Source organism: Mercenaria mercenaria, unplaced genomic scaffold, assembly GCF_021730395.1.
Source record: "Mercenaria mercenaria strain notata unplaced genomic scaffold, MADL_Memer_1 contig_510, whole genome shotgun sequence".
NCBI classification, from domain to species: Eukaryota; Metazoa; Mollusca; class Bivalvia; order Venerida; family Veneridae; genus Mercenaria; species Mercenaria mercenaria.
The window spans coordinates 1-9,514 of NW_026463386.1; the positions used below are offsets into that span (position 1 = coordinate 1).

Sequence of the window (9,514 nt, forward strand, 5' to 3'; positions counted from 1 at the left end):
ATTCATAACTAGACAGATTTTTTTGTTTTATTTTGGTAGAAATTAAGGGGGGGTAAAATCCCCCTTTTACCCGGGGAAGTAAATTTTAAATTTTTTTTTTGTAGTGTAGGGGTTTTTTAAAAAAAATTTTAGCGGGGAAAAAATTTCTTTTGTAGTTTATATCAAATTTAAAGGAAGAAGGACTATTTAAAGGGAAAAATTGGTTTCAAATTTTTTGGCCCTTTTTTAAAATTTCATGGCTGTTTCACAAGGTCGGGGAAAGGGGTTCTGTGGTGATATTTTTTTCGAAATATTTCTCGAGTGGGAGGAAAGATTTTAGTTTTACAAATTTCAAATTTTGGCTTTATCGGTGTCAGGACATGACGACAGAAGAAAAGTGTAGAGAAATGGATTTCTTTGGGTGCAAATTTTAAGGGCCTGGAGTGAGGGAACATTTTCAGGGTATTTGTTTTTAATTAAGAGAAGGGTACGGTTTTTCGGGAAAGTCTGGGAGATTGTCGAAAATTTGTTAAAATAGGTAAGTTTGGAAAAAACCCAAAAAACAACCCAAAAACAACAAAAAAAAACAAAAAACAACAAAAGTGCATTGTAAAAAAAAATTTTTTTTAAGCTATTTTTTTTACTTTTTGTATGTAAAAGGGAATATGAAAAAAATACTTGTAAAGGGGGGGCTTTTCCTTTAGTTGCGGATTTTTAAGTAAAGTTAGCTTGGGTAAGTAAGCTGTGCTGCTTTTAATTCGTTCCTCAAGATGCAGGGTGTTTAACAATTTCAATACGTACATTTATTGGGCCCTCATGTAATAGTAGGGAAGTCTTTTTTTTAAAGTTTAGAAAGATGATGCGTAAAAAAAAATTGTGTGTAAAATGGGGCAAATCCAAAATTTTTGGAGACATTGTTTGGACATTTTGCCCAATTTTCAAGAAGAACAAAGCATTGTTTAAATATTGGTAAGATTTTTTTTTGTCTAGACATTTTTTTAGAAAACCCGGTGCCCCGAACAGTTTCCCTGGGAAAAGATTCTTGTCCTTAAGGTAGCGTTGGTAGTTTCCGCCCCAGATTCGAATTGGGGCCCGGGTCAAAATCTGTCATTTGAGTAAAACCTTTAAAATGAAAGGGAGTTTTTGGTTTTTTGAAATATTTGTTGATGTGAGTTTTTGAATTTTAAAAAAGTTTAAGAATGGTTTTGTTGCAGAAATTCTGGCAGATGCAAAAGTTTTGCTTGATGGCTTTATTTTTTATATAACTGCTTGAAATGCTTTTATGCCACTATTTAGCATTGGCGTCTCGTGAACCCGTCAAAATTTTCATATAGGCCCCCAACAGGGTTTAAATAGTGAAAAAAGTAATCGGTTTAAAAAGGTTTTTTTTGGGCCAGCTCTGCAGTAATATTGAAAACTGAGTACAGAATGCAAGTGGCCCTTTTTTCTATCCATTTCCCCCAAAAATTTTAAGGCCGTTGGGGATATGGCTAATTTGGGTGAAAAAAGTCATGTTTTTCGGGCTGAAAAATTTTCTTTAGGTGGTTGTAGATTTAAAAATCTGTGCTTTGTATGAAGGTTTTCTATGTATTTTTTTTTTTATCAAGGAAATGTAAACCGGGATCTTTTTATTTTCAGGTCTGCATTTCGTAAGATATCGGAAGCCGTCTGACTTGGCCACATCGCTCGGAAGTCCGAAGTACTAGAAAAAACCGCCATCTGCTACCTAATGGCTGCCAGGTATTTGAACACTAATTTTTCACTTGGCATGGCAACAGAGATCTAAATTGAGGCTAGTTTTTGTTTAAATTTCATTGTGGATGTATTGTTGACATTTTGGCAGGAAAAATGGGAGAGCAGGTTGTATTTGGTGAAGTCAAGCTCCATTTTAGTATGAGTAGTACTTTCAGGTCACAGCAGTGTGATTTTGATGTCAGTTTACAGTAAGTAAATGTGACCAGAGAAATCTTTCTTAGAAGATCCATGACCCCTACTTTTCTCTTCATTTTATATCAGTTTTATCATAACTCTTTAAAATGAGGTAAGGATTTGTTCTCTGAAATGGGTCTAGCTATGTTTGGTAGCTCTTTGAAAAAGGTCAGTTTAATATAGAATATATAGGGAAACTATTTAGGCTAGTGTGACCTATAAAAAATGGGGGCAAAAAATGAGATTTGTCCAGATATTGATATAAATGAACTAGTTTGGTCAGATTTTGGTAAAAAATGAGCATTTTCATTGAAATTTTGCTGCAAAAATTGGTAAAAACCCAAAAAATCACATTTTCACTGTCTTGGGGGAAATTTTTTTAAAAAAATGCAAATTTGCTCTCTAAATTATGCCCATCTATACCTTTCAGAGGGGACATTTGGTATATTTCAAAGTGTTAATGTGTAATTTGCTTGCAAATTATGGTGAAAGTTTATGAAATAGGGCAAAAACCAGCTCTGGCTACAAGAACTGGTTAAAAATTATGTCGCGACATCAGTTTTGAAGGAAAATTGGCGCAGGGACACGCGTTACTGAAAATGCCATAAAACCTGGAAAACTAATTTAATCAAGCTGAAACTTGGTATTTTTCATGCAGATGTGTTACTGTACTAACAAATGAAATGAGACTGTTTACAAGAAGAAACAGTTTTTCTTATAGGCCTAACTAAACTAAAGGAATCAGCGTGGAGCCATCTGGTCTATCGCGTAATGGCTGCCAGGTATTTGAACACTAATTTTTTCATTTGGCATGGCAACAGAGATCTAAATTGAGGCTAGTTTTTGTTTAAATTTCATTGTGGATGTATTGTTGACATTTTGGCAGAAAAATGGGAGAGCAGGTTGTATTTGGTGAAGTCAAGCTCCATTTTAGTATGAGTAGTACTTTCAGGTCACAGCAGTGTGATTTTGATGTCAGTTTACAGTAAGTAAATGTGACCAGAGAAATCTTTCTTAGAAGATACATGACCCCTACTTTTCTCTTCATTTTATATCAGTTTTATCATAACTCTTTAAAATGAGGTAAGGATTTGTTCTCTGAAATGGTCTAGCTATGTTTGGTAGCTCTTTGAAAAAGGTCAGTTTTATATAGAATATATAGGGGAAACTATTTAGGCTATGTGACCTATAAGAAAATGTGGGCAAAAAATGAGATTTGTCCAGATATTGATATAAATGAACTAGTTTGGTCAGATTTTGGTAGAAAAATGAGCATTTCATTGAAATTTTGCTGCAAAAATTGGTAAAACCCAAAAAATCACATTTTCACTGTCTTGGGGGTATTTTTTTTTAAAAAAATGCAAATTTGCTCTCTAAATCATGCCCATCTATACCTTTCAGAGGGGACATTTGGTATATTTCAAAGTGTTAATGTGTAATTTGCTTGCAAATTATGGTGAAAGTTTATGAAATAGGGCAAAAACCGCTCTGGTCTACAAGAACTGGTTAAAAATTATGTCGCGACATCAGTTTTGAAGGAAAATTGGCGCAGGGACACGCGTTACTGAAAATGCCATAAAACCTGGAAAATTGATTTAATCAAGCTGAAACTTGGTATTTTTCATGCAGATGTGTTACTGGTACTATACAAATGAAATTGTGACTGTTACAGAAAAACAGTTTTTCTTATAGGCCTAACTGAAACTAAAGGAACCAGCGTGGGAGCCATCTGGTCTAGTCGCGTAATGGCTGCCAGGTATTTGAACACTAATTTTTCACTTTGGCATGGCAACAGAGATCTAAATTGAGGCTAGTTTTTGTTTAAATTTCATTTTGGATGTATTGTTGACATTTTGGCAGGAAAAATGGGAGAGCAGGTTGTATTTGGTGAAGTCAAGCTCCATTTTAGTATGAGTAGTACTTTCAGGTCACAGCAGTGTGATTTTGATGTCAGTTTACAGTAAGTAAATGTGACCAGAGAAATCTTTCTTAGAAGATACATGACCCCTACTTTTCTCTTCATTTTATATCAGTTTTATCATAACTCTTTAAAAACTCTTAAATGAGGTAAGGATTTGTTCTCTGAAATGGTCTAGCTATGTTGGTAGCTCTTTGAAAAAGGTCAGTTTTATATAGAATATATAGGGGAAACTATTTAGGCTATTGTGACCTTAAAAGTTACAAATGTTATCTTCCAGCGTTTGATATAAACGAACCTATTTGGGCAGATTTTCTGAAAATGGCATTTAATAGAAATTTGCCCGCAAAAATTCGTAAAACAAAACAGACGCCACATCAATGTTCTTGGGGGGTTTATTTAGTGGTAAAAAATTGCAAATGGCTCCACAATGCCCATCTAATTTCTTCCCCCTGTGCACTAGGTTAGGTGACATTTAAACGTAAATTTGTATTTAAACGTTAAGTTATTGTGTATAGCTGTGTGAATAAACTGTGTAAAAATGTCGACAAGTTTATGAAAAGGCCAAGGCCAAATTTTAAACTTTTTTTTTTTTTTTTTTTTTTTTTTTTTTTTTTTTTTTTTTTTTTTTTTTTTTTTTTTTTTTTTTTTTTTTTTTTTTTTTTTTTTTTTTTTTTTTTTTTTTTTTTTTTTTTTTAATGAGGTAAGGATTTGTTCTCTGAAATGGGTCTAGCTATGTTTGGTAGCTCTTTGAAAAAGGTCAGTTTTATATAGAATATATAGGGGAAACTATTTAGGCTATTGTGACCTAGAGTTACACCTACGTTATCTTCTACCAGCGTTTGATATAAACGCCCATTCGGCGAGCTTTTCTGAAATTGGCAGTAAGTAGAAATTTTGGCAAACAGCAGCTAAAATTCATAAACTAATGAAGCAGACGCCACATCAATGTTCGGTCATCCGTGTCTTGATCTTCAAGTGGTAAAAACTATTCGCAAATGGCCCACTGTAATGGTCACTCATTCATGAAATGTAGCTCCTCCCTCCTGCACCGCACTAGCGTATAGCGTGCCGGTTCTAAGAACGTATACATGTTTGTATTATACTGTTAAATCAGTTATCTTGTATTAGCTGTAGTGAATAAACGTAGTGTTAAACAATCCCGTCTTGGGTCAGTCATTTATAATACAAATCCCTTTAAGGGTCCGAAATGTTCATATATATAATCAGAACATTACATTGGCGACGAGGATAAAGCGTGCTTTTCGAAGAATTATGGAATACAATTTATCAATTTAATCAGTGCAATAAAACAGTGGATATTTATGAACAATTGAACTATGGCTAGCATTCCGGAATTTCCGAAATTTGAAGTTTACAGTGATGAACAGTCTGCAGGTGTAAGATGGAACAAATATGTCGCGAAATTAGAGAATTTATTTGTGGGAATGAACATAGACAAAAATAAAAGAAAAAAGGCATTGTTATTACACTACTCCGGAGATGAAGTATTTGAAATATACGAGACGCTCAACCTTGGAACTACCGACGACAATTATACAGAAACAAAATCTGCGCTTCATGACTACTTCATGCCAAAAAAGAATAAAGAATTCGAAAGATTTGAGTTTAGAAATCTGAAGCAAAATCAAGGCGAAACAATAGATATGTATGTAACGAAATTACGACAGAAAGCGGAACATTGTGAATTCAGTGATAAGGATGGTGAAATTAAAAGTCAGATAATACAAGGATGCGTATCAAAGAAATTAAGAATTAAGTGCTTAGAAAGAAAAGGAATTGAAAGATATCCTCATTTTAGCAAGAAGTATGGAAATGGCGGAAAAACAAGCACACGCAATGGACAGACATGACAGTTTTCCGGTAAACAAAATTAAGAAACATCCTTCCCAGCGACGAAAGCCTGAAAATCCTGCTTATCAGAAGAAATACAGAAGTGTAGAAACTGCGGAGGAACTTATCCACATGCGCGAAAATGCCCAGCCCTTGGCGCAAAATGCAATTACTGCCATAAAAGAAACCATTTCATTGGGGTATGTCGTAAACGGCTGAATTCAAAAGGACAACTACACGAAATATCCGAAAATAACAATGGCTATGAAACCAACAGTGAAGACGAATCTTGTTCTGAAACGGATGTAGCTTTTGGACTTAGTGTTGTAAAGAAAATTTCAAACAAAAAAGTGCCAAAAGTAAACTTAAAAGTAAATGGTGTTGATGTGACTTTCCTTGTTGACACAGGAAGTAGCTTGAATATTCTCGACGAGTCTTTAATCGACAAAATGAGACCGAAGCCGAAAATCCAGAAAACAAAAACAAAAGCATATGCATTCGGTCAAAACAAACCATTGTCTATTAAAGGGAAATACGTATGTGTCATAGAATCGGGTCCTAAATTCGCAACAACGGATTTTCATGTCGTGAACGGTGCATCGGGAAATTTGATAAGTTATGAAACCGCAGTGGAGCTTGAAATTATACCAGTCATATAGACTATATCTAGTAAAAATGAGAAGTATTCAGACTTATATGACAAATACAAACCAGTGTTCAATGGGCTAGGAAAATTAAAGGATAAGCAAATCAAATTCCATATAGACGAAAGTGTAATACCTACCGCCCAGCCAGCTAGACGCATTCCGTTTCACGTCCGTGATAAAGTTGCACAAGAGCTCGAGAAACTTGAAAAACTTGATGTAATTGAAAAAGCCACAGGTGCGACACCCTGGGTCTCGAACTTGGTCGTTGCTCCGAAACCCAAGTCTCCGAATGATGTCAGAATTTGTGTAGATATGAGAAAAGCGAATCTAGCATTAAAGCGTGAAAGACATGTCGTGCCTACAGTGGATGACATAATAATGGAACTAAATGGCTCCACCGTGTTTTCAAAGGTGGACCTTTACAAAGGGTTCCATCAGCTCGAACTTTCCGAGGAATCAAGAAACATGTCCGTGTTCGCAAGTCATGTTGGACTTTGGAGGTACAAACGGCTAAATTTCGGTGTAAGTGTAGCCCCAGAAATTTTCCAAAATGAAATACGGCAAGTGATAAATGGATTAAATGGTGTGCTGAACATTTCAGATGACATAATCATTCATGGGAAAACGCAAACAGATCATGACTCGAACTTAGAAGCACTTCTGCAACGGCTACAAGATAGAAATCTGACACTCAACAAAGAAAAATGTGAATTTGGAAAAAGCAAAATAAAATTCTTCGGATATGTCTTTTCTGAATCGGGAATATCACCAGATCCTGAGAAAATCACTGCTATCAAGAACGTTGAAAAGCCAAAAATATCAGGGCGAGGTTCGATCTTTCCTTGGAATGACAAATTACGTGTCAAGATTTATTGAAAACTACTCTACAATCTCAGAACCCCTCAGACGCTTAACACAGCAAAATCAGCCATTTGAATGGACAACACATCAGGAAAACGCGTTTCATCAACTGAAAAATGCATTAGTCAGTGACAAGGTCATGGCATACTTTGACCCGTCAAAACAAACAGAACTGTGGGTTGATGGAAGTCCTGTTGGTGTTTCTGCGATTTTAGTTCAAGAAAATCGAATCGTGTCATATGGAAGTAGGTCACTTACACCCGTAGAGCAACGCTACAGCCAAACAGAGCGTGAGGCATTGGCTTGTGTTTTTGGTTGCCAGCATTTCCACCTTTATTTGTTTGGAAAAGAGTTTACATTAATCAGTGATCATCGTTGTTTAGAATCAATATTCAATAACACCAAGCAAATTCAGTCAGCGCGCCTTGAAAGATGGAGGTTAAAATTGACAACTTACAATTTCAAAGTGAAATATCGCGCCGGAAGCCAAATGATCTCAGACTACTGCTCCAGACATCCAGTTAAAGAGCAGCCAATTGAAAGCTTTGCTGAAGATTACGTCAGGTTTATTGCTCACACGTCAGTGCCAAGTTCATTAACTATGTCTGACATCGCAACTGCCACTCAGAAAGACTGTGTTATTAAGTGCGTAATGGACGCTTTATCAAATAACAGTTGGTCGAAACAATTATGTTACCAAGATGACAGCTTCAGGAGTTATCAAACTGTGAGCGAAGAGCTAACTGTCGTGTCACTCGAAGAAGGAAATGTTTTATTGCGCGGCACGCGACTGTGCATTCCTGATTCGCTGCAACAAAAGGTCGTTAAGCTAGCACACGAAGGTCATCAGGGTCGTGTTCGCTGCAAAGCACTTTTGAGAGAAACATGTTGGTTTCCATACATGGATACACGTGTAGATGAAATGTGTAAAAACTGCATACCGTGCATGTCCGCTTCTCCCTCAACAACACAAGAGCCTATAATACCCAGTCCGTTACCAAAACAACCTTGGGACGAAGTATCCGTGGATTTTTGTGGACCTTTCCCGTCAGGCGAATATTTCATGGTAGTCATATGTGACTATAGCAGATATCCTGTTGTAGAAACACTCCATAGTCTTTCTGCGCAAACAGTTATTCCACATCTTGAGAAATTATTCAGTTTGTTTTCTATCCCAAGTGTCGTGAAAACTGACAATGGATCTCCATTCAACAGTCAAAGCTTCTCGGACTTTGCAGATCGTTTTGGTTTTAAACATAGAAAAATAACACCACTCCATCCGATGGCAAACGGTACAGCAGAAGAATTTATGAAGCCTTTAGTTAAAACCATGAAAATCGCATCAGCATCAGGAAAGAACTTTAAAACTGAAATCAGTAGTTTCCTCATGAACTATAGGAGTACCCCACATCCAAGCACTGGGCTTTCTCCGTATGAACTCATGTTTAACAGAAAAATGAAAACAAAGCTTCCCCAGTTTTCAGTTTTCAGAAAGGATAAGTATGTCAGAGAAAGAGACACTAAAGCAAAGATGAAAAATAAACGTTATGCCGACATCCGACGGAAAACGAAGTATTCAACAATAAAACCTGGAGACAAGGTACTTGTGAAACAAAATATAAGGAATAAACTTGACACACCATTCAGCTCTTCAGTCGGTAAGGTAATCTCGAGAAAAGGTTCTATGGTAACAGTTCAACACAATGATCGTACAATTACCCGTGACATATCCCATTTCAAACCTGTAAACTCATTTAACGACAGCGACCAGCGTAAATCCTCTTCCGACGCCGACGGTACCTCACTGCGAAAATCAGGAAGGAAACGAAGACCCCCTAGAAGGTTTATAGACGAATAATAGTAAATACAGTGTGTATAAATTGCCTAAAAAAATGTGTCTCAATTGCAAAAGAAAAAATTCATGCACTTATGGATTAATTTAGTTGGGAGTGTTCTAATGTTCAGGTCATAATAAAACCTGGAAGTACAAAAAAGAGTGCGATTCTATTTGTGGCGTGTTTTAAATAGCCAGGTCATAATAAAACCTGTAAAGTGCAAAAAGTGCAATTATACTGCGAAGTGTTATAGCCAGGTCATAATAAAACCTGCAAAGTACATATTCTATTGCGAAACAAATGGTGGTCATTTAATGTCTAGTGTTTTTTTTTCTTGTTTATAATCTAAATATCTGGTTCCACAAACTAGCTCTTTAATTTGCACAGCTGTGGATAATAAAATATCAGCGAACGCTATCACGAGGAAAGATTAATGAGCGTTGGACAAAATGGACATTAACTTTACAAGCATTTAAAACAAAATTTCATGG

The 9,514-nt window shown here is 36.0% G+C and overlaps 2 protein-coding genes across 2 annotated transcripts; both read left to right on the forward strand.

Annotated features, from left to right (window-relative positions):
- The first annotated feature begins 5,166 nt into the window (after window positions 1–5,166).
- LOC128554535 (uncharacterized protein K02A2.6-like) lies at window positions 5,167–7,203 on the forward strand. The gene is made up of 3 exons (XM_053535809.1): window positions 5,167–5,551; window positions 5,649–5,880; window positions 6,351–7,203. Exons 1-3 carry the CDS (start codon window positions 5,167–5,169, stop codon window positions 7,201–7,203), a joined length of 1,470 nt encoding a protein of 489 aa, XP_053391784.1.
- A 124-nt stretch (window positions 7,204–7,327) lies between these two features.
- Window positions 7,328–9,046, forward strand: LOC123562063 (uncharacterized protein K02A2.6-like). The gene has a single exon (XM_045354717.2). It carries the CDS (start codon window positions 7,328–7,330, stop codon window positions 9,044–9,046), a length of 1,719 nt encoding a protein of 572 aa, XP_045210652.2.
- The last annotated feature ends 468 nt before the right edge of the window (window positions 9,047–9,514 follow it).